General features: G+C 53.6%; 1 protein-coding gene across 2 annotated transcripts; it reads right to left on the minus strand.

Moving 5' to 3' along the window:
- Nucleotides 1-653: 653 nt before the first annotated feature.
- LOC120687948 (soluble starch synthase 2-1, chloroplastic/amyloplastic-like) lies at nt 654-24,645 on the minus strand. Of its 2 annotated transcripts, none has more exons than XM_039970046.1 (9): nt 24,320-24,645; nt 23,792-24,016; nt 22,123-22,630; nt 19,479-19,543; nt 18,554-18,631; nt 18,358-18,468; nt 18,186-18,230; nt 17,650-17,823; nt 654-2,192 (listed from the first exon to the last, which is right to left on the minus strand). In XM_039970046.1, exons 1-9 carry the CDS (start codon nt 24,479-24,481, stop codon nt 1,236-1,238), a joined length of 2,325 nt encoding a protein of 774 aa, XP_039825980.1. In that variant the 5' UTR covers nt 24,482-24,645; the 3' UTR covers nt 654-1,235. The 2 variants fall into 2 exon arrangements, with proteins under 2 accessions (XP_039825980.1, XP_039825979.1); XM_039970045.1 differs by having other exon boundaries at nt 22,123-22,702; nt 24,320-24,636.
- Nucleotides 24,646-25,118: the final 473 nt, after the last annotated feature.

Here is a 25,118-nt window from a genome sequence, read left to right on the forward strand (position 1 = left end):
ATTGGTGAGGATATATATACACGCGCAGCATTCCTGGAGGATGATCACGAGCTAGCAGTGCCGACCGGGAGGAGGGATCGCTTGGCTTGACGGAGAGGTAATTTTGCAGGTGGAGTTTGGGTAAATTCCGGTGCGGGGATGATGGCCGATACCTTGTCCGTCGCCCTGGACCACGCCTTCCCCAGGATCACGTATGCCTCCCTGCGTCGATCTCCCACCGTCCACAAGGACACGCCGAAGCACGATGAGCGCATGCGGTCTCCACGAACCCGTATGCAGCTATGGTCCGACTGTTAAAATTATCTGAACTGGAAATAAATCTTTCCAAATTGTTATCGTTTTAGATACATGATTTTTTCGATGTACCTGCAACCTCCGACTGGGTCGCAGACTCGCAGTCCTTGGAGAACGTATCTCATCATGTTGGGAAAGCCCTCAGGCCCGATAGCAAAATTATGAATTTGCAATGCTCTTTAGTTTTATTAGCATAGTTGCACGTACCACGCTTCGAGTCCTCCGTGTACAAACCGTACTAGCATGAGGTATTGATTGTCCGTTCCGATTGATTTGTCTTAGTTCCAAATAGATTCCGATTAATTTGTCCATATCATGTTCCGATTAGAATTTCGATTGACAGACCAAGAAAACATTGCTTGCTTTAGAAATAGAGATCGAGATTTTATTATCGCAACTTTTTTTCATCTCATCCCGACAATTTTGGGGGCACTAAATCATCTACAGTATGCACGAAAAAATCGAAGAACTGAACAAAAGCAACCTAATTAGAAATACAACGAACTATCTGAGAAACGAAGCAGTATTTTCTCTCCTCTGCTACTCCCCTGTACGAAAGCATCTCACTGAGCTCATCCCACCAGACAGGTAAAACTAAAAGCCACTTAAAAATAAAAATAAAAAACGCATGGTGCACACTGCGCACCACTTAACCTGTTCTCTCATTCACTTGCCTCATTCCAGGAAAAGCTTCCTTCACTGCGTTCGTCCAGGAGGTATAGACCCAGAATTTGCCTTCGATGCGATTTAGAATCTCGCAACAACAATTTTAGCTGTGCAACTCACACTGCCATGGAAATTTCAGGATGAGGCATGCAGACAGCTGCGTGAAGCACCAATAGAATCGAACCATTCGGTGGCTGCGAAGTGAAAAATGCCCTTCTGGTTTGCGAATGGGTTGAACTATCAACAGCTTCCTGGACAGCTCAGCGGTCATCACTTCACCACTGATACTTGGCAGCAACGAGAACTTCCTCATAGAGTTTAGCAGCATTGTCCCAGCTTAGATCTTGCATCATTCCTCTCCTTTGGATGCCTTCCCAACTGCTCCTGTAATTTCTGTATGTGTTCAGGCAGTGCCCTAGTGCGTCAATCATTCTGTTTGCCTCTGCCTTTTCAAAAGTCCAACCAACTCCAACCTCCTCATAGGGATTATAATGCTGGACTGTGTCTCGGAGACCTCCAACCGCATGAACCACCGGGATAGTGCCGTACATCATGGCATATAGCTGGTTCAGCCCACAAGGCTCAAACCTTGATGGCATTAACAGTATATCAGCCCCTGCAGTCATACGATGAGCCAACTGGACAGAAAAACCGACCCAGCCCCTAACCCTGTCATAATGCTGGCTCTCGAGTCGCCTCAAGGTATCTTCAAGGTCTTGTCTTCCAGTACCCAGCATAATTAACTGTACATCTTGGCCAGCAATCCACGGCATTGCTTCTGCGATCAGGTCTACACCTTTCTGATGGTCTAACCGCCCTATGAAAGCAATGACAGGAACATCACCACGAACTGGGAGGCCAAGCTCTTTCTGCAATGCTTCCTTACATTGTGTTTTGCCTGTCTGAACCGTTTCTAAAGAATAGTTGGTGTACCCATCAGATTGTAGGTGGACATCATGCCTGGGATTCCAATCTGTTGTATCAACACCATTTACAATACCCTGGAATTTCCAATCATTTTCACCAATGATGCTATGAAGGCCCCAACCGCCATCAGGTGTTTTAAGCTCCCATGCATACCCATGGCTAACAGTAAGCAAACGGTCAGCAGCTTTAATACCAGCTGCAAAAATGTTTAGATGATCACCTCCAAATGGGTCATAGAGTTTGAATTGATCCATATAATGACCTGGCAAATCCAGGTAATTGAAGTCATCTATTGGGCCACGACCCTAGAACGAGAAATTGAAATTAACTCATGAACAGATAGCATAGTGAGATAATTATTACAATTGGAGTCATCCGAATGGATAAAATATTTATAGAGTAATAACATCAGCGCTAACATAAACAGGTTATAGAGCATAGCAACTACTATGGACAGTGTTAATCCAGAATTGAAATATGGGATTAAGGTAAATATAGAGGACAGCAAAATATAAGTTGTCTGTAAAAGTATCTGAACAGTGACGACATGAACCACTCAATAATTTCACAATCCTGTTGAAAATAATACTATTTTTCTGGATCTCTACAACTACAAGTTTTGTTATGCATGTTTAGCTGGGGTTGCAACCATATTTTGTTCAGGCATTCTAGAATATCCCATTATTTCTTGGTGCAAAACTGCAAGTATGCAAGGCACTACCTATTTCCTAGAATTCCTATCTGACCATGATAATCATCATGTCCATTTTTCACGTATTAATGTCTACCATGATTTTCATGAATTATGACGCATCAGAAGGCTCTAATTGTCATATGGTTCACCTATGTAGAAATAAAGTCCACTTGAATATTTCATATGAAGTGCAGGAAGTAATTGAAGGGAATAAGTCTTGTACTCTTGGTCTTTGTGGGGCTGCAGCATCTCCTTTTTGCTGCAGCACGCAGTGGGTTTGTGCTGCCCCTAGAGGACAGCATCTTGGACTGTTTTTCAGTTTGCTAGGACAGCAGCAGTTAGTAGGACAGCTGCAGTTAGTAGGACAGCAGCAGTTAGCATCTACTTTTCTAGGACAGCAGGAGCATCTTAGACTAGGCAGTTAGCAGCCCCTTGGCTGGCTGTATATATGTGTGGCCACCCCTCCCGTTGGATGGTATGGCTTTGAGTTTGTGAATGAAGAAAACCCCAAAAAATTGCCCCAAGTTCATTGTCATCCTCTCAGCTCAATGAGAGTTAGAATTGAGCTTCTAACAACTGGTATCCGAGCCGTACTTTCCTGTAGGTTGGATATCTCTTGCTCCTCCCCTTCCCAAGAGCTTGTAGCAGCCCAGCCCAACCACCACCACCAGCCGCTGCAGCAGTAGCAGCTGCACCACCGGCTGCTTCCCCTTTCCCTTCCTCTTCTCCACACAGCAGCCCCTTGGAGGCGCGCCATGTCCGACGCACCGTCTCAGCGCTCGGTCGCCTCGAGCGCACGGCGTCAGCGAGACGCCGAGCTCGCCGCGGCAGAGGAACGCAGGCGAGCGGCGGCTCAAGCCGCTGCAGCAGCGGCGAGGGCGGCTAGACTGGCTGCAGCGGAGCTGGCAGCGGCCACGGAGGTGGAAGCAGAGGAGGCGGAAGATGCAGCGCGTGCGGCGGAGGTTGAAGTTGAGACCTTGCGCGGCAGCCTCAGCGGCTCCATCGCCGGCGACACCACCGCCGACATGGACCTTGAGGAGTTGACGAGGGAGAGGGCACGGGAGCGGACTGTGCGGTGGGCAGCAGCCCACCCCCACGGTGCCGGCCTGGACGCCGGTGCGCCCGGCGGCGGCAACCTGGTGGCCCGCGCGCCCCGCGGCGGTGACCTGGTGGCTCACGCGCCCGGCGACGGCCCGCAGGCTGACGGCCGCGCTCCTGGCGGCGGCGCGCAGGGCAGCGGCGGCGCACAAGCTGGCGGCCGCGCCCCTGGCGGTGGCGCGCAGGCCGGCGGCGGCGGCCCAGGAGGTGGCGCGCAGGCCGGCGGCGGCGGCCCAAGAGGCGGCGCGCAGGGCGGCGGCGGCACTCCTGGCTGGGGCGCGCGCGGCGGCGCCCCCGGCTACCACGGCTTCCAGGCGGTGGTCAGGGACGTCGGTCCCGGCGGTGGGTGGCCCACCCTCACCAAGACCAACTACGTCGAGTGGGCCGCGGTCATGGAGGTGAAGCTCCAGGTGCGGCATATGTGGGAGGCAGTCCGGTACGGCGACGTCGACTACGATGAGGATCGACGGGCGCTAAATGCTCTCATCGCAGCAGCCCCGCCCGAGATGCAGTTCACGCTTTCCAAGAAGCGAACTGCCAAGGAGGCCGGGACTCCATCGCTGCGGCACGCATCGGCAGCGATCGAGCCCGCAAGACCACTCTGCAGGCACTTCGCAAGGAGTGGGAGAACCTGGCCTTCAAGCCAGGTGAGGATGTTGATGACTTCGCTCTCCGTCTCAACACTCTGCTGCAGAAGATGGTGCAGTTCGGCGACGACACCTACGACGAGGAGAGAGATGTCGAGAAGCTCTTCCGCTGCGTCCCCGAGAGGTACAGGCAGACCGCTCGCTCGATCGAGTCTCTGCTGGACCTCTCCACCATGACGATCGAGGAAGCGATAGGTCGCCTCAAGATCGTCGACAGCGACGAGCCACAGCCTCGGGAGGCATCTCCATCGGTGGGAAGCTCCACCTCACTCAGGAGCAGTGGGAGGCCCGGCGCGGTGACAGGAGGAGGGGGGAGCCCTCTTCCTCGACTGGTGGCCGCAAGCGCGGCAAGCCGCGAAAGGGGCGCGGAGGTGCCCAAGCCGGGGCACGAGGGCGCGCCGAGGGTGGTGCCCGCGGAGATGCTCAGGGCGGCGCCGCCGATAGGCCCAAGGCGGCACGAGACGACGCCTGCCGCAACTACTGGGCCAAGGACTGCCCGCAGCGGAGGCGTGGGGGCCAAGCCCACGTCGCAGAGGCCCAGCCGGATGACGAGCCGGCTCTGTTCCTCCTCCACGGGGACATGGAGCCGCATCCGGCGGCACCGCCTGCCACCACTCTACTCCACCTCGACGAGCCGCGTGCCCGAGTCCTCCTCGGCAACGGCTCCAACGACGACAGGGTCGACGGCTGATACCTCGACTCCGGCGCCACGCACCACATGACCGGGCGGCGGGAGTTCTTCTCCGACCTGGACGTCGACGTAGGTGGCTCCGTCAAGTTCGGGGACTCCTCCGCCGTGGAGATCAAGGGCGTGAGCTCCGTGATCTTCACCGCCAAGTCCGAAGAGCACCGGATGCTCACCGGAGTCTACTACATCCCGGCGCTGCGGAACTCCATCGTCAGCCTTGGGCAGCTCGATGAGAGCGGCTCCCGCGTGGTGATCGACAGCGGGGTCCTCCGCATCTGGGACTACCGTCGCCAGCTTCTCGCCAGGGTGGTTCGAAGGAAGAACCGCCTCTACATCCTCCACGTTGGGGTGGCCCAGCCTCTTTGTCTTGCAGCTCGCAGGGACGACGAGGCGTGGCAGTGGCACGAGCGCTTTGGGCACCTTCACTTTGAGGCCCTGAAGCGGCTCAGCGCCAAGGAGATGGTGCGAGACCTCCCGAGCCTCGACCACGTGGAGCAGCTCTGCGACGTCTGCGTACTGACAAAGCAGAGGCGACACTCCTTCCCCCAGCAGGCGAGCTTCCGAGCCAGGGAGCGGCTCGACCTCGTACACGGGGACTTGTGTGGCCCGGTGACACCGGTCACACCAGGAGGACGGCGCTACTTCCTGCTGCTCGTCGACGACCTCTCCCGCTTCATGTGGGTGATGATCCTCGGCAGCAAGGGAGAGGCTGCGGACGCCATCAGGCATACTCAGGCTGCTGCGGAGGCGGAGAGCGGCCGCAAGTTGCGCGTGCTGCGCACCGACAACGGCGGCGAGTTCACGGCGGCCGAGTTCGCGGCGTACTGCGCGGATGAGGGCATCCAGCGCCACTACTCCGCACCGTACAGCCTGCAGCAGAACGGCGTCGTCGAGCGGCGCAACCAGACAGTTGTGGGGATGGCTCGGGCCCTCCTCAAGCAGAGGGTGGTGCCGGCCTTGTACTGGGGAGAGGCGGTGGTGACGGCCGTCTACATCCTCAACCGCTCGCCCACCAAGGCGCTCGACGGCATGACGCCGTATGAGGCTTGGCACGGGCGCAAGCCGGCGGTCTCCCATCTGAGGGTCTTCGGCTGCCTCGCGTTCACCAAGGAGCTTGGCCACATCGGCAAGCTCGACGACAGGAGCACTCCGGGAGTGTTCATCGGCTACGCGGAGGGTTCGAAGGCCTACCGCATTCTCGACCCGGAGACACAGCGTGTGCGCACAACGCGCGACATTGTGTTCGACGAAGGGCGAGGATGGGCGTGGGACAAGGCGGTGGACGACGGCTCGGCTCCGACGTACGACGACTTCACCGTCGAGTACGTCCACTTCGAGAGAGCTGGGGGAGTAGGCAGCTCTTCTTCGCCGAGCGTGCCTACCCCGGTCCCCGAGCCTCCACCGACTCCGGCGCCCGCCACACCGGCGGCACCACGCCCTTCAGCTACGACTCCGGCTGCGCCGAGTTCCTCGGCTGCATCACCACAGCCGGCGACGCCGCGCACTCCAGTACCGATAGCCACTCCTCTGGGCACGTCTACTTCGACACCTGCTCGTGCTGAGCACAGTCCGGTGGAGTTCGCTACTCCGCTCTCTCACGACGAGGAGCGCGTCGACGCGTACCACGACGGCGAGCCGTTGCGGTACCGTACGATGGAGGACCTTCTCGGTGATCAGCCGGTGCCGGGACTGGTGCCTCACGACCTGGAGGCGCAGTTGCACCTCGCGTGCGACGACGGCGAGCCTCGGTCTTTCGCAGAGGCTGAGGGACACGCGGCATGGCGTGCCGCGATGCAGTCGGAGATGGACGCGGTTGAGAAGAACCGCACTTGGGAGCTTGCTGACCTCCCTCGCGGTCACCGCGCGATCACCCTTAAGTGGGTGTTCAAGCTGAAGAGGGATGAGGCCGGCACCGTCGTCAAGCACAAGGCTCGCCTGGTGGCACGAGGTTTCATGCAGCAGGAGGGAGTCGACTTTGACGATGCCTTCGCTCCCGTGGCACGGATGGAGTCCGTGCGACTCCTCCTTGCGCTAGCTGCCCAGGAGGGCTGGCGTGTCCATCACATGGACGTCAAGTCGGCATTTCTCAACGGCGACTTGAAGGAGGAGGTCTACGTGCACCAGCCGCCGGGGTTTGCGATCCCCGGCAAGGAGGGTAAGGTGCTACGTCTGCGCAAGGCCCTCTATGGCTTGCGGCAGGCCCCGAGGGCGTGGAACGCCAAGCTGGACTCCACGCTCAAGGGGATGGGCTTCGAGCAAAGCCCGCACGAGGCGGCCATCTACCGGCGGGGCAATGGCGGAAATGCCCTGCTGGTGGGTGTCTACGTCGACGACTTGGTGATCACCGGCACCAAGGATGCGGAGGTGGCGGCGTTCAAGGAGGAGATGAAGGCCACCTTCCAGATGAGCGACCTGGGGCCTCTCTCCTTCTACCTGGGGATCGAGGTGCACCAGGACGACTCCGGGATCACACTTCGACAGACCGCCTACGCCAAGCGCGTCGTCGAGCTCGCTGGGCTCACCGACTGCAACCCAGCTCTCACTCCGATGGAGAGGCTGAAGCTGAGCCGTGACAGCACGGCGGAGGAGGTGGACGCTACTCAGTACCGGCGTCTTGTGGGGAGCCTCCGCTACCTCGCCCACACACGGCCGGACTTGGCGTTCTCCGTCGGCTACGTCAGTCGGTTCATGCAGCGACCGACGACAGAGCACCAGCAGGCCGTGAAGAGGATCATCCGCTATGTTGCGGGGACTCTCGACCACGGTCTCCACTACCCGAGGTGCCCTGGGGCGGCACACTTCGTTGGGTACAGCGACAGCAACCACGCCGGCGACATCGACACCAGCAAGAGTACGAGCGGGATCCTCTTCTTCCTCGGCGAGTGCCTCGTTAGCTGGCAGTCGGTCAAGCAACAGGTGGTGGCCTTGTCCAGCTGCGAGGCCGAGTACATAGCGGCCTCCACCGCGTCGACTCAGGCGCTCTGGCTCGCTCGACTGCTTGGTGATCTACTCGGCAGAGACACTGGAGCAGTGGAGCTCAGGGTGGACAGCAAGTCCGCTCTGGCCTTGGCGAAGAACCCCGTTTTCCACGAACGGAGCAAGCACATCCGGGTGAGGTATCACTTCATCCGAGGCTGCTTGGAGGAAGGAAGCATCAAGGCGAGCTACATCAACACCAAGGATCAGCTTGCGGATCTGCTCACCAAGCCCCTTGGGAGGATCAAGTTCCTTGAGCTTTGCTCCAGGACCGGGATGGTCCAACTTTCCCACAAGACGACGCACAAGGCTTAGGGGGAGAATGAAGGGAATAAGTCTTGTACTCTTGGTCTTTGTGGGGCTGCAGCATCTCCTTTTTGCTGCAGCACGCAGTGGGTTTGTGCTGCCCCTAGAGGACAGCATCTTGGACTGTTTTTCAGTTTGCTAGGACAGCTGCAGTTAGTAGGACAGCAGCAGTTAGCATCTACTTTTCTAGGACAGCAGGAGCATCTTAGACTAGGCAGTTAGCAGCCCCTTGGCTGGCTGTATATATGTGTGGCCACCCCTCCCGTTGGATGGTATGGCTTTGAGTTTGTGAATGAAAAAAAACCCAGAAAATTGCCCCAAGTTCATTGTCATCCTCTCAGCTCAATGAGAGTTAGAATTGAGCTTCTAACAGTAATTGTGTACCTTACTAGATTCATTGTATAGAATTTGAAGTTAGGGATATCAAGTTTTGCCTATTTACCCATATGTTTTTTTTTACTGCAATCGTATGTTCTTGTTTTTACGCCAACAGGTGCATTCATGACCACAAGGTCTCACCTGACAGGTAAGCATGGGAATGTTCCACCCCCACCCATGCCCATCACTCATTCACCTATGTATTAACCTGACATATGTGTTGGAGTATATTGAGCCCTTGTATAGAGGCCCATCTAGAGGCCCATGTATAGGATCTATATATCCCACCCTTCTAGGGTTTGGAGGAAGATAAGCTATTATTCTCTCCTATCCTCTCTCTTACATGGTATCAGAGCCGAGGTCCCGGGTTCGAACCCACCCGGCCACGCATTTCCGCTGCGCGATTTCCCCTGCGCCTCTCGTGTGCTGAGACCTGCTGCGGGCTACGCCGGGCACTAGAACCTGCTGCGGGCTAGGGTTTCCTGGGCGCGGCTTCTGTAGCCGCCGCCGCCGCCGCCATGGCCGGCCGGTGGCCGGCGCCGCCGCCCCCTTTCTCCTCCTTCCCTCCCCACTCTTCCATGCCCTCTTCCTCTGCTCCGACTGCGCCGACCTCCTGGCCGCAAATCCGGCCGACGCAGCCCACTCCCACCGCCGTTCTTGCGGCCCTGTCGCCGCTGCCCGACCCCGCAGCCGCTGTCGCCGCTGCTAGCGCGCGCGGGGGTCGCGGCCGCCGGCACAAGGGCTGCGGCGGCCGCCGAGGCTGCTGCTGCCTCTGGGCCAGCGGGGGGCCGTCCGCCCGCGCCATATCCGGCCACCGCCGCCGCCGCGGGGGGCGCGGAGGCCGCTGGCGCCGCTGCTCCTCGCACCGCCGAGGTCGCCATCGCCGCGCCCTTGGTCGCCGCCGCGCCCTTCCCTGCCGCGCCCCTGAACGCCAACCTCCTGGCCGCGCGCTCCTCTGCCCTGCGCCTCTGGCGGACACCGCCCTGCGCGTATGAGGGCGCGGAGGGGGCTGCCCAGGCTGCTAGGGGCGCGCCTGATGGGCCGCCCCTTCCTGGGCCGGGACCCAACGGGCCGCCGCCCCCTGGCCCATCTTCCCCACCTCCCCACGGGCCGCCACTGCCTCCTGTGGCCACCGTGGGTGCCGCAGACGCGGCACGCGCCGCGGTTGTGGCTGCTGGAGGGAGCGCCGAAGCCGCCGCGGCTGTCGTCGCCGTGTTGCCTGCCGCCGCCCGGGCCGCCCAGGCCACGCCCCCGGCCCGTCCGAGCGCTGATGCAGCCTCCCCCACCGCCCCAGCGACTGCCGCCCCTGCTGCCGCCACTGCGGGCAGGAGCGCGGGGGCCCATGGCGTGGGGGCCGTCGGGGCCATGGGACTGCTGCAGCAGCCACTCGCCGCTGCCGCCGCCACGGCTGGCGCGGGGACCGCCGCTGCAGCCGCTGCCAGGGCCGCGGCCACCGCCCAAGCCGCCCACGGCGCTGCTACTCCCTCCTTCCTTCCTTGGCCTGCGCCCGGGATGCCCCCCGCGGCGCGGCCGTTGCCTGCCGCCGCCGCACCCTGGACCGCCGCCGCCGCCTCTGTTCACGGCGTGACGTGGCCCCAAGGCGCGTGTGCCTCCGCTGGCCACGCGCTGCCCCCTGGCGCTGGATCCACAGCCTCTGCCGCCGCTCCTCTATTCCAGGCCGCCGCCCAGGCACCTCTTCTGCTCCAGGGCGCGGGCCGCGCCACGCACGCCGCCGCCTTTGTGGCCGCCGTCGCGCCCGCCGCGCAGGCCGCGCGGGCCGCCGCCTCCCTCGCTGCCGTGCACGCCGCGCAGGCCGTTGCGCCTGCCGCGCACGCCGCGCAGGCCGTCGCGCACAGGGACCCCACGCGGGCTGCTGCCTCCCTCGCCGCTGCGCAGGCCGTCGCGCCCGTCGCGCAAGCCCAGGTCGTCGCGCCCGCCGCGCAGGGGGTGGGCCCTCGTCCTCAGCCCCGGCCGGCAGCCAGGCTCGCCACTGTTGCCCCTCTGTTCGCGCCGTTCTGGCTCCCGCCCGCTCCACCCGGCCAGCAGCCGACCTGGCTTGGGGGGTGGGACCAGGCCGCACCGGCGCCGTCCTTCAGCGCCACGGGGCGGACGCAGCCGTCAGCACCGAGTGGATCGCCGACTCGGGTGCCTCCTTCCACACCACTCCACATGCAGGTATCCTCTCTTCTGTCCGACCCCCACACCCCTCTTGTCCTTCTTCCATCATGGTTGGTGATGGGTCTTGCCTTCCTGTCACCGCCGTGGGTTCTGCTCCTGGCTCTTTTCGTCTTCCCAATGTCCTTGTGGCTCCTCAGATGGTTCATAACCTTCTTTCCATTCGTCAGTTTACAGCTGACAATTCTTGTTCCATCGAGTTTGATTCTTCTGGCCTCACTGTAAAGGATTCGGCCTCCCGGCGTCCGCTACTCCGGTGTGACAACACGTGGCCCCTTTACACCCTTCGCCTTCCTTCTTCCGCTGCACCACTCTCGCCTTCTTCGCCCTGGCCGTCTTGGTCTGCCGCTTTTGCCGCGACGCCGTCTTCCACCACCTGGCACCGCCGTCTTGGTCACCCTGGCCGCAACGTTCTGGCTCAGCTCAGTCATAGTGCCGATGTTCCTGGTACTAGGGCTCCTGCTGAGCCCCTCTGCCATGCGTGCCAGTTCGGTCGTCATGTTCGGCTCCCTTTTTCTTCTTCTTCGCATGCGGCGAATGCATTTGACCTTGTTCACTGTGACCTGTGGACCTCTCATGTACTTAGCCTTTCTGGTTATAAGTACTATCTGGTGGTGGTCGATGACTTCTCGCACTACTCTTGGACGTTTCCTTTGCGCGCCAAGTCTGAGACCTTCCCCACCCTCCTCCACCTCTTTGCCTGGGTGTCCACTCAGTTCAGCCTCACCGTTAAGGCCGTCCAGTGTGACAACGGGCGGGAGTTCGACAACTCCACCTCCCGTTCTTTCTTCCTCTCTCGGAGTGTTCAGCTGCGTATGTCTTGTCTGTATACCTCTCCTCAGAACGGCAAGGCTGAGCGGATGATTCGCACGACGAACGACGTCGTGCGCACCCTTCTGATCCAGGCCTCTCTGCCTCCGCGCTTCTGTGCTGAGAGTCTCCACACCGCCACCTACTTGCTCAACCGTCTTCCGTCCACTGCTTCTCCTGCTCCTACTCCACACCACGCTCTTTTCGGTACCCCTCCTCGCTACGACCACCTTCGGGTCTTCGGGTGTGCGTGTTACCCTAACACCTCCGCCACTGCTCCTCACAAGCTGGCGCCCCGCTCGACTCGTTGTGTATTCCTTGGTTACTCCCCTGACCACAAGGGGTACCGATGCTTTGACCTCACCTCTCGCCGCGTCCTGATCTCCCGACACGTCGTCTTTGACGAGTCGGATTTCCCCTACTCCACCTCCTCCACAACTTCTGACCCCGAGCTGGAGTCTCTGTTTCCGACTGACCCGGTGGTTCAGCCACCTTTTCCTGTCTGTACTTTCCCTGCAGGTTTTCCCAGTACACCGGCGCCGTTTCCGGTGATCCCTGCTGCGCCGAGCACGGCCCCCGTGCCCACAGTCGCGCCACGCGCGGCCCTCGGAGCTCCGATCGTGCCACACGCGGAACCGGTGTCTCCTGCTGCGCCACGCGCGGCCCCGGTGTCTCCTGCTGCGCCACGCACGGCCCCGATGCCTTCCCCTGCACCTGCGCGGTACGCTCAGCCGGTGCAGGTGTACCGGCGTCGTTCGGCGCCGACACCGGCGCCGCCTCCTACTCCAGAGGCTCCTGCGACGACTACACCGGAGCCGTCGCCGACGCCGCCTCCTCCGGCTCCCTCTCGAGCCGAGCCAGAGGTGTACCACCCGCCAGTCATCCATCGGGATCCTCGGCATATCCATCCCATTGTGACTCGGCGGATGGCGTCTCAGGCCGCGACTCTCCGTCACCGAGGGAGAGCCGCGGGTCTCTCCGGTACCCTCCTCTGTCCGCGACGCCTTGGCGGATCCTCGCTGGCATCGTGTGATGGAAGAGGAGTACGCGGCTCTTCTTGCCAACCAGACGTGGGACCTCGTGCCGCGTCCGTCTGGTTGCAATGTGGGGACTGGCAAGTGGATATGGACGCACAAGCGTCGGGCTAATGGCACACTGGAGCGCTACAAGGCTCGCTGGGTTCTCCGGGGGTTCACTCAGCGTCCTGGTGTTGATTATGATGAGACCTTCAGCCCAGTCGTGAAGCCCGCTACGGTGCGCACGGTCCTTTCGCTTGCGCTCTCGCGCTCTTGGCCTGTGCACCAGCTGGACGTGAAGAATGCGTTTCTTCACGACACTCTGTCAGAGACTGTCTACTGCTCTCAGCCAGCAGGATTTGTGGACTCGAGTCGCCCAGATATGGTCTGCCGGCTCAACAAGTCTCTCTATGGACTGAAGCAGGCTCCTCGGGCTTGATACTCTCGGTTCGCCACGTTCTTGCTGACATTGGGATTCACCGAGACCAAGTCTGACACGTCTCTCTTCGTCTTTCGCCGTGGGGATGAGGCTGCATATCTACTGCTCTATGTCGATGACATTGTGCTCACAGCCTCCAGTCCGCAGTTGCTTCAGAGTGTCATCTCCTCTCTGCAGCAGGAGTTCGCTATGAAGGATCTTGGTCAGCTCCACCACTTCTTGGGTGTCACTGTTGAGCCTCGCCCGTCTGGTCTTCTCCTTCACCAGCGGCAGTACGCTCTTGATATCCTGGAGCGGGTTGGGATGACTGATTGCAAGCCCTGCTCCACTCCTGTCGACACTCAGGCGAAGCTGTCTGCTGATCTGGGTGATCCGGTGGCTGATCCTACGGTCTACAGGAGTCTGGCCGGCGCGTTGCAGTACCTCACCTTCACCAGGCCGGACCTCACCTACGCTGTCCAGCAGGTCTGTCTCCATATGCATGATCCCCGGGAGTCACACCTTGCTGCGCTGAAGCGTCTCCTCCGGTACGTCCGTGGCACTGTGGACCTCGGCCTGGTGCTTCACCGCTCGTCCTCTGCTGAGCTGGTGGTTTACACCGACGCTGACTGGGCTGGCTGCCCGGACACTCGTCGCTCCACTTCCGGCTACGCCGTCTTCCTAGGCGGCAACCTAGTCTCCTGGTCGTCCAAGCGGCAGCCGGTTGTCTCCCGCTCCAGTGCCGAGGCGGAGTACCGGGCTGTCGTTAACGGCGTGGCGGAGGCGTCCTGGCTACGAGAGCTCTTGGCGGAGCTCCACAGCCCGCTCGCCAAGAGCACTCTCATCTACTGCGACAACGTCAGCGCCGTGTATCTCTCCACCAACCCCGTCCAGCATCAGCGGACGAAGCACGTGGAGATCGACCTACACTTCGTGCGCGACAGAGTCGCGATCGGCGATGTTCGGGTACTCCATGTCCCGACTACCTCCCAGTTTGCTGACATCTTCACCAAGGGGCTGCCCTCCTCGACCTTCTCGGAGTTTCGATCCAGCCTCAACGTAGCCGATGGCTAGTTGTGGCTGCGGGGGGGGGGGTATTTGCCCTTTGTACCCTGTTGTACTCTCTTCTTGTCCAGTCTTGAACACCGCTGTGTCGGTTGTTCAGACTGCGGGTGGTGTTAGCTTTCTTATTGTCCAGTCTTGAACACCGCTGCGCCGGTAGTTCAGACTGCGGGGGGGTGTTGGGAGTATATTGAGCCCTTGTACAGAGGCCCATCTAGAGGCACATGTATAGGATCTATATATCCCACCCTTCTAGTGTTTGGAGGAAGATAAGCTATTATTCTCTCCTATCCTCTCTCTTACAATATGAATCCAGTCCAATACATACAATCCCTACTCTAGGCAACAAAATTCATAATTCAGGCACCTTTCCTCACTTTTCCTCTCTTTTCCTCTCTCCACCTCACTACACACAAATCCAGGCAAGGTGTATCCCCACTCTCTTGGCTCCAGCCACTCACCTGCCTTGACACCTTCATTGGTTGCCTCTTTCCTGCTGCCTTCCAACCACTCAATGCCTCCCCCAGGGTTCCAGACCAACATCAAAGAAGCTTCTACACTTTAAGGCCTCTCAGCAAATCCCCAGTTCAAATATGGTATTCTAGACAAACTTTCTAATCAGAGAGGCCAGCCTCAAATGTCTTGAGGGATCATCACAAGGACTTGCAGCAGATAGGGGCTTTGTTACATGATTTTGTTACGGAGGTGGAGAGTATGGAGAACTGAACTGTCCGTATGTATTGATAGAGGCCCAAAGGGCAACATATATAGTACAAGAGGAGACCCCCAAACCCTAGATACTAGGATATTACCATTATACCCTTAATACCCCCTCTCAAATGCAACGTGAATGCAATGACGTTGCATTTGGAGAGTTGATACTAAGCACTAGACTCAACATAAACATGAAAATGATACATCCAAAGTCCGAAATGAAAGATGTCGTCGAAGCGTGCAACTCTTGAACATGTCGATGTAGATGATCTCCTCCACAAGAGGGTATTGCCTTCACAACCGTACTTCAGCAAATAGCCCGAGTCTTCACAAACCAGTATGTCGACTCTTCAACATGAACCTTGCTTTGGAGACTTTGAACTGAGCGACCGACGAGATTAGTGATGTGCCAAATCGAGCCAAATGAGAATAGAGATAAACCACATCTGCAAGACGGCATGCTGTGGTACTATCGTGTTGATGACTAAGAAGGCCACTTGGTGATGAAATATAGCAAGAAGGCTACGAAAAGGCCAAATGGCAAAGATGCATCAACCACGACGACGAAGATGGGTTGCCACACATCATGGCAAATCCGAAAAAGAAAATGATGGCTGAATTTGGCAACTAGGATGTAGGCACGCACGGCATTGACGAACTGAAGATATGCAATTGGACTTGGATTGATGTTGATGCAAATGACACCAATGCTAGCAGCTGATTTGGATGGAAACTGATGGAAATATGACACAATATAGTAGATACTAGCTGCAGGACAGATGCTATATAGCAGGAGCAAAAGGCACTTTGCCTCAAAACAGCAAAAATATATGACAATATACTATGGATAGGCAGCAGCAAGCAGCAAGCACAAGCAAAAGATGGATGGATTGACAGTGATGCAATGAAATTTAGGAAATTGGCCTTAACACTATAAGCACTTAAGCAGCAGCAATCAACAAGCAAAAGGAGACGGTGGAGCCTTGCACTAAGAGCAACAAAGGACTGATGTATATGTCAATTGAACCAGCAAGCCACGAGAGGCAGCCCAACCAGCAGGAAACAAGACCAACCAGTAGCAGCCAGTAGCAGAACAGAGCAGTTCATATATGAGCAGAGCAGAACAGAGCAGCACAGCTGCACCCGCACCCCCTGTCTGCACTGCAGAGGCCCCAACGGGAGGCTAGGAAGAAGACCCAGGCGGGCAGCAGAAGTACGTCCACAACGGGCGGACCGACGACGACGGGCGGCGCGACGGAGCAGATGGCGGCGCTGGACGGCCTCCGCGACGGGCGGAGATGAGGACGGGCCGCCGCGCGCCGATGGATCCGCGACAGGCGGAGACGAGGATGAACGGGCGGAGGAGAGCCGGCGGACGAACGGACGGCTCGGCGACGGCCAGGCGCGGACGAAGCGGACAGCGGCCGCGCGACGGGCGCGGCGGACGGGCTCCGCGCGATGGGCGCGGATGAGGACGAGCTGCAACGGGTGACGGGCCGCTCCCGCGGGGAGGCCGCGACGGGCGGCGATGGAGGGGCCGCGACGGCGGCGCAGGAGGGAAGGGGACGGCAGATCCGCGACGGGTGGAGGCCGGATGAAGATGGCGGCCACCTCCAGCCGCCGGATCCGCGACGGGAGAACGGCCGCAACTGGCGGCGCGAGGAGGACGCAGGGGCGACGGGCAGAGGACGGCGGCGACGGATCCATGAGGGGGAGGGGCTGCTGCTCCCCTCCCGCGAGCGGATCGATGACGATTCGACGACTGCGGGCGGCGAATGGAGTGGTGGCTGCTGCTGCTGCTGCTGCGACGACTCTACTAAAAAAAAAGAAAATGGGTTTGGGGATTGAAGGAGATGCTGCCCCCAGGAGCAAGATCGATGCTCCCAGGGGCAGCGCAGCGGTGAATCGAGGGTGGCGGACCGGATCTAAGAAACCTGGAGCTCTGATTCCATGCTACGGAGGTGGAGAGTATGGAGAACTGAACTGTCCGTATGTATTGATAGAGGCCCAAAGGGCAACATATATAGTACAAGAGGAGACCCCCAAACCCTAGATACTAGGATATTACCATTATACCCTTAATAGATTTATGTTGTTTGTTGCTTCAGAATAATTTTCCTGGTACTTAATTTTTTAGACCTTTTTTGGCCTTCTCTTTGTAACTTGTTCATAACTTGGATTCTTTTTAAATATGATTGTGGACTTCTTTTCTCTTGATATCTTTACTACTGCTCATGTAACTAACTAAAGTGGGTGCTTTGCATAATACCTGTCATGTGGGCAAATGTAAAATTTTTAAATATCTTCCTTCTGTCTGGGCACTCTTTTAAGATAACATTTGGCAGTCAAAAGGGCATGCGCGTAGTTAAGAGGCAACTATAAAGTTATATGTGCATCCACATGTGCACAGTTAAGCCCATAGCAGATGGAAAATAGCATGCAGGCACATGGGCCGAAATTGCCTAGCAGGAACTGGCATGGTTGCATGGGTTCATTACTACCTTTCGCACTGGACATAACTGTCATCCCTACCCCCTCGAATGGAGTATATAATTTTCTAATTTCCTATTAACTACTACAACAATAAAGCCTTTAGTGCTAAGCAAGTTGGGGAAGGCTAGAGAGAAACCCAACAAGATCCACCAACAATGGGGACAAAAAAAAGGGTAAAAAAGGCATTACTAACAGTAAATATTAGTAATAGCAATATTTCCTATAACTGCTACAAGTAAAATCCAGTACATAGGACACAAAAGGTAAGTAACGAAAAACAATCTTACCTGATGTGCTATGTTGTGTATCACAAGAACAGAACGGGCATAGGTCATAAAACCATTGTCGCGGTAGTATGCCTTCAGATAAACAGGCAGTAATGCAGTATGCCAATCGTTTGCAATGAACAGAAGATTTCCATCACCATAGCAATAGCCACCACATGGAACATACCATTGAACCTAAAATAATGTTTGCTATAAGCATATCACAGAAGACAATGATAGAGAAATGAAAAGGTTAAATGAAGGCCACCCACGTTGGCAATATTTGAGCTGGAAAAATCTGTATCAAAAGGGGCACTCAGACAGGGCAAATGGTAAAGTCATAAAGGTAAGGTATATTCTTTTGTAGTCATAAAAATCTGGATGCATCTGAAGGACTGGTCAAAAGATAAACTAAATATTCGAAGATTGTCCGCATATAAACTCATTATTCCCAACTATACAGTTCTTTTTTTAATTTGCAGCAGATTGTTGACTGTGTAACTAGACATCTTAGATGCTAATTTTGAACTACAAATGTAGTAACCAAGAGAGATTACCTCTATAGCTGCTTTGCACAACAAAACCATTCGTTTCAAGATGTCCTGAAGATAGATGTTAATCTGCTTAGTGCTAATAATAGACAACCCAAAAAGGCAAGAACTAACCGCTACATAGTATAAATCTCATCTCAGCTTTAGGTATCAGCAAATGAAGTGGCGGGATACTTACAGTTCGGTTTCCACCATAAATTTCACTCTCAACATGGTGGAAGATAGGATTGTCGATGAAAACAAAATCCACACCATCTATGTATGCATGGTAATACTTTACCTCCATATCCTGTCCAAAGAAATCATTTTTTTAAGAGGAGCCCTAATCAATAACCATATGCAAGCTAATACAACATGATGGCGGAGGAAAATACCTGCCCTGCGATTTGATACCTCCTTGGCTCTCCTATCTCTTGTGGTTCCTTATAGTCACCATACTTTGGAACTACTACCTACAAAAACCACAAGAAACAATGATATATTAAGTATTCGAGTACCCCCCCCCCCCCCTTCCCCCAATGTGGCTTTTCAAATTTTAGTTAATATTGCACGCAAAAGACTCAGAAACAGACCTATCATCCCATGCTACCTACGGAATATTCTATCATGCATTTCTGAATTTTACCTATAGCACACATATTTTTCGAAAGTAGAGTGCTCGATGTTCCTCAAAACAAGGGTGCAGGTTTGCTTTGGAATTCACTACATGAGTTATTTCCGTACCAGGCCCTAACCAAGATTCACTGCATGAGTTCTTTTTGTGACAATTTACTATGACTCCTATTAGCATTGCAGTGGTTTCTCAAAAGCATTTATTTCTACTGTTGGACATAACGAAGGGATTTCTTTACAGGGGCAATGCAGCAACAAGTTAATAGAATTAGTAGAGACTCTTGTGCTGTTGCATTTAGCTGATATATTTCAGGCCAACAGCATATGAGTTCTTCTGAACATATTGCTAGTACATCTTAGTCTTTTGTGGAGACCCACTTTATGTAAGGAGGCGATAGAGAAAATAAGTATCACCACTGGGTACTCATGATTTGCCCATTCGCTCAGGGTTATATAGTGGCCACAAATGTCATGGGATCCCAAAACTCTATTGTTAGTTCTATTCCTTTGAACTATGTAAACTTAGGATTTTACAGCCACCATCTGGGTCAATTGGTGATTTTGGGAAATTTACAGCCAATCATTTGTTTCCCATTTCCCATGTTAACCTTTAGCACTTCCAACTATTAAGAGCTTATTTAAATATGTCCAAAAACATTGAGATAAGATAGCGAATAGAAAGCACACCATGACGCGATGACCTCTCCTAGCCAAAGCCTTGGGCAAAGCTCCAGCAACATCCCCAAGCCCACCTGCAGGAAATTAGTAAAATGTTACTGTGCTCTCAGTGAGCAAGGGGCTAAAATGATAAGTGTATCTGAGGTAGATATAATGTGCACAGTAAAAAAATAACTAACTCAGGATATCTGTAATTTGGGGGATCATGGTTGACTAGCTATACATCATTAAAATCAGTAGCGGATTCATATGGGGAAGTATTGAGTTGCATGTACCAACCAAAACAACCCAAAAGCTTAAGCTGATGGGGAGAGGTGGGCAATTCCCTTATATCAACACTCGCCCTCATGTGCAGGCTCCGCCAGGCCTCAAACGTGGAAATAGGAGTCGGCTGCAATTATTTTATTTAATCGCGCCCACTAGGATTCGAACTCGAGAACTCTAGCCCTGGTACCATATTGAGTTCCATGCACCAACCAAATCAACCCAAAAGCTTAAGCTGATGGGGGAGAGGTGGTCCATTTACTTATACTTCAACAGGAAGGTCACTAAAACCCACACCCTTTTTTGCCAAAAAAAAAAAGATGGTTCTTTACCTGTATATGGTTACACTAAAGCATCAAGGATGAGATAGCGTCATTAAAGTAGATAGGTACAGCAACAAATAAACCTTTAGTTCCAAGCACATCAACTAGACAAATATTAAAAGATCAGCCTGTTCAACTGTAATTGACCCAACAAGTGTGAACATAAGTTATGCAAACCTCTGTCAAGCAGTTACACCTTTCTAAAACTGAACAGATCACCAAAACTTAAGTGGGATATGCAAACTGCAAAGTCAATCATCTTGACACACTAAACGCCAGATTCGATCATGAAAAGGTAAAGAGGTAAACTATTTAAGTTGTGATTCACTCCAGGATTTTGCACGATGGTAGTAGTAAACATGCATAAAGTTAACACTCAAGCAGGGAAGTACATGACCTAGATGTGGCTAAGGATGAAACCATAATTCAAGAATGAGGCAGTACTAAGGAGTGTAATCGAATTTAGGTTGGATGGGATCCATGGGGCACAATTTTGAAACATCTAATATGTTTACAATTTATTGAGTTGCATGCAGCAATAAGTTCAACCCAAAAGCTTAAGCTGATAGGAAGGGCAAGTCAATTATACTTCAACACTCCCCCTCACGTGCAGACTCCCTCAGGCCTCAAACGTGGAAATTAGGAGTCGGCTACAATTATTTTATTTAATCGCGCCCACTAGGATTCGAACTAGAGACCTCTAGCCTTGATACCATATTGAGTTGCATGCACCGACTAGTTCAACCCAAAAGCTTAAGCTGATAGGAAGAGGTGGGCAATTCACTTATACTTCAACACAATTATTACAGGTCAACCACATGAAAGTAATGCAATTATATTTGTATTGGAATATACTTTTCATGATGTATATTTTTATCTGCTTTACCAGCATATGTCCCTTAAAAACAATCGTAAAAGGCGTGCACTCGAAATTGGAACTGTAGAGGTTTCAAAACAACTTATACTAAACAATTAGAGCAGGTGGCAAATTCCTTACTAGACTCATAGCAATGAAACTTACTAGGTTTTCACCATAAATATCTTGCAAAGTCTCATAATTCATGCTGCATGTAGTGCTAAAATGCATACGAAATGGGTAGTGGGTGATAAATTTATAAAAAGATTTTAAATCATATACGGTAGGGTCAGCTCTGAGAAGTTGTTATTGTACATGCCTCAAGTTGTGGACCAATAACTCAACATGCAATAGATATATGTATGAAAAACAACTCAACGAGCATCACATGTTATTAGGTTGGGAAAGATAAACGTGTAAGCTGTAGCATGTGTGCTCTTCGTCAATCTAGCACAATAAGCCAAGTATGAAGGAAAATTACTGAGAAAAATAGCATAAACAGGCAAAAGGTAGCACAGTTTCGTCTAGACATTCTTTGTGATCCACTAAAATTGATCTAAAAAACTGTAGCACAGTTGCATGGGGATTCCCGAGCAGCCACTACATAGTCGAAATGACAGTTGGGTATGAAAATTGGGATGGCCTAATAGCAACCGATTCGGTCATATTTAGAGAGATAACAACAATTTCACACTAGACTACCTAACGACACTTCAAACATGTGAAAAATTGGAGAATGACTCTCTTCGGTGAAATCGTGGTTTTCACCCTCATACTGATTTCAAGGTCCATGAAGATAATAGATAGATTCATCGGCCCTGTTAGCCTAACCGAAATTAGAGAACAAAGGGCATTTGTGCCATTTTGATTCATGTGCAATGGGATATTCCTTGATATTGGTATTTTCCTTAATCGCCAGCCTTTCCGAAGCTATTGAGCAGCTAAGGTTCCTTTATATTTTCAGCTTGTGAGCATGCATCCTTTTCTTAGCTATCACTACCGTCCCATGTCATGAGATGTGTATTAAATCATACATTTGACAAATCAGAACCCATGAAACACCAATCCACCCATCACAGACACCTATGCTTTCCAGCATTTGGTAGGCTGACAGCACAAGCATACAGATTGGACAAATAATGTCCATGCTAAGTTTAAACCATACCCTTACAAGAAAATAAGAAATATAGTTATATCATTTCGTTCTTGCCTGTTTTGGACCAAGGAGCACACTCTGCGGCTACCAATATGACATTCATAACGCCAACGTCACCTGAAGCAGCAGGATTGCCATTCGCTCCCTCATTAACTGACTGGTCTTTTTCGCTTGCTTCACTTATTTGTGCCACAAAATGATGATCCATACCATTGGCAGCTTCTGGTTGATATATACTGGGAGCAGCTCTAGGAAAACTGTCATACTGATAATATTTGCCATAGTTGTCCTCACCAAATGATCTGTTAAAATCAGTATCTTCATCTTCTACACTTCCATAGTATTCACTCTGATCATAGATGGACTCCCCATAAGTTGTGTCGAATTCAGATTGTTGTGCATGCGTAGCAAAGTAAGTTTGACGGCCATAGTCAATCTCTTCACCCTCTGATACTGCATTCAGGTTTGAAAAGGAACTATCACTCTGACCACTATGTGGTTTTTGTTCATTATGAATGGAACTTTCCGCTAGAACTGAGATGAGCTTCTTCTTTTCCGATATCTGAATAAGTTGCCGACATATCATCATCCAAACCATCATATAGTACAATAAACAATACAACATAAGCATACACTGCATCATTTCAGAGGGTTAAGGTTCAATGCAAGTAACAAGCTAGTAAAATAGTTAATTAAAGTTAATTGCAAACTTTCCCAGCAAACATATCACCAAACATTCCACTAGTTCTGAAAAGAAGCAGGTGGTGATTACAGGCAAAAATGGCAGAAAAACTACGACGACAGTAAACAATTATTAGCAGTGTGACAGAACTTAATCGATTTCTGTAAGAATATATCAAAAGGACACCTTCCTTGGCGGACTCTATACATCAGCAGTACTCTTTTGCTCATATGGAAGGTAGCAAAAGCATGTCATAGCCTCATTGACAAAAGGAGCACCATTACCAATACCATCACATTCTTCCTCAAAATGTCTAGACTATGCACAAACCCACAAGTGGTGCGATGTAATGTGTGAAAAACAAAAGCACTTCGACGACCGGCAATGCTGGTTGCTAATATCTCAGCACCTGAATTTGGTCATTGCCGGGCCTGCCACTTCGACGACCAGTTTTTCGGCTTGGTGGAGCATAACTATAAAATTTGTGCCTAAAGATCGTCGCAAGGGTCTGAACTCCCTCATCATCCTGGTCACGTGGGAGATCAGGAAGCACCACAATGCTTGTGTGTTAGAGGGTGCTCGACCAAGTGTTCAGTTGCTCCTCCAGACAGTGCCTAGCGAGTGTGTTCTTTGGTACATGGCAGGAGCATCCAAGCTCAAGGAGCTCCTTGATAGATCGATGCCCCTGGCACCTTAGGTCCTAGGGGCGTGGTCATGGGTTGTTTTCTTTTGTAAGAGACGACCTATTTGTGTGAGTTGTACGGAGTACAGGGGTTGTCTAACCTCTGTGCTCTTTCCTTTTTTTCTATCTTAAATGAAATGACGCGCAGTTCTCCTGCGCCGTTCGAGAAAAAAAACAAAAGCACTGTTTCTAATAGAAAAGTGCAAGGTCTAACAGCTGCTACAAGGACAGAAGGAATCTGACTCGGATATCTAACATTCTTCTGTAAATCACATCTCAACTAAATCTGCATTAATACACTCTTCAAACAATATGGGAATATACATACATGTATGTAAATTTGCTCCAGTAAATCATACCTGCTCCAGTATAATCTTGTGCCTCGCCAAGACTTCCTTGCTTTTGCGGATGGTGGCGCGAAGCGCCTCATTGGTGACACGGGCCATATCCTCGTCGTCATCGCCAACTTGACCAGAAGCTTCAGCATCCGTCGCTGCAGCACTTAAACCCTTCTCAAGCCCCCGGCTGCTCGATCCCCTGAGCACCACGGGCCACCCAGCACCAGCACTGACGCGCAACCTCACCTAGAAACAGAGTGGGCACAAGCAACCACCGGATCAGCAGCAGGCAGCGGGACACGAGACAGGCGCACCGAATCAACCGACCCAAAAAAATCAGCCCGGATTTGTGAAATTGTGACCACGCCAGGTGCCCCCCGACACAGCGAATCAGATTGACACAGGCGTGAGCCGGGCCGCGGCGCGTGGGCGCCGTTAGGAGTGTGATCCCGCGCGCTGATTGTAGTGGCCAGATCACTGGAACGCCCCGCATTTCAGGTGAACGAGAGGGTCGATTCGGAGAGAGGGGGAGAGGACAGAGCGGCTCACCGGGTGCGCGCACGGCGGGCTGCGGCGGCGGCGGCTTGGGGCGCGAGCCGACGCGCGCGGAGCGGAGCAACTGCGGCGGCAGCAGCCGCCGCAGGCCGCGGGTGGAGAGGCGCCGCGGGGGCGCAGTACCGCGGGGCCGACGAGGAAGGTGGAACTCGCCATTGGAGCTCGCAGCGAGGTTGGGGGCTCCGCTCCAGCAGTGGAGCTCGGCCGCTCGTCACCAGCCTGGTGCGCTGCTGATTCGGAAGTCCGCGCGTGTGGTGGGAGGGAGACGCGGAGGAGAAGCTGGTCTCTCTCTCTCTGGGAGCGGGTCGGAGGAGACCTCGGTTCCAGCGGGAGCTCGTGCCGTTGCGCAGGGGTTCATTTCCCGACCGGTCGGACCTAACCTCCGGCGTCCGGTTCCGGTTTACGGATCGGTTTGACCGGTTACCGGTAGAAATCGGTCAAATTTAAATTTGAATTCAAAAAACTCAGTTTAACCGGTTCGTACCGGTATACCGACCGGTTAGACTAGTTTACCGGTCGGTTTGACCGGTTTGCATTCAAATCTAAATTTAAAATCGCATGTGTAACAGGTATACCGACCGGTTAGACCGGTATACAGACCGGTTTACCGGCCGGTTTAACCAGTTTACCGGCCGATTTGACCGGTTTACCAAGTGGGCCTTAACGGGCCGTTTCATTTTTTCCTTTTCTTTTTTGTTTTAACTTTAAATGCCCGAAAAATATGTTAAACGAACGCATTTTTGAGAAAAGTTGACACCATTAGATTCGTCGCAACTTGAAGTATTTTTAGGAA

Source organism: Panicum virgatum, chromosome 9N (genome assembly GCF_016808335.1).
Source record: "Panicum virgatum strain AP13 chromosome 9N, P.virgatum_v5, whole genome shotgun sequence".
Taxonomy (NCBI): domain Eukaryota; kingdom Viridiplantae; phylum Streptophyta; class Magnoliopsida; order Poales; family Poaceae; genus Panicum; species Panicum virgatum.

What these genes read in the sequence shown, in the direction of transcription:
- LOC120687948 (XM_039970045.1), bottom strand. Translation starts at nt 24,481, where the DNA reads ATGGCGAGTTCCACCTTCCTCGTCGGCCCCGCGGTACTGCGCCCCCGC. An exon ending in GCCCGCCGTGCGCGCACCCG is followed by an intron (nt 24,017 to 24,319) that starts GTGAGCCGCTCT and finishes CTCTGTTTCTAG; the next exon opens with GTGAGGTTGCGCGTCAGTGC. An exon ending in TTTATGGTGGAAACCGAACT is followed by an intron (nt 18,231 to 18,357) that starts GTAAGTATCCCG and finishes ATCTATCTTCAG; the next exon opens with GACATCTTGAAACGAATGGT.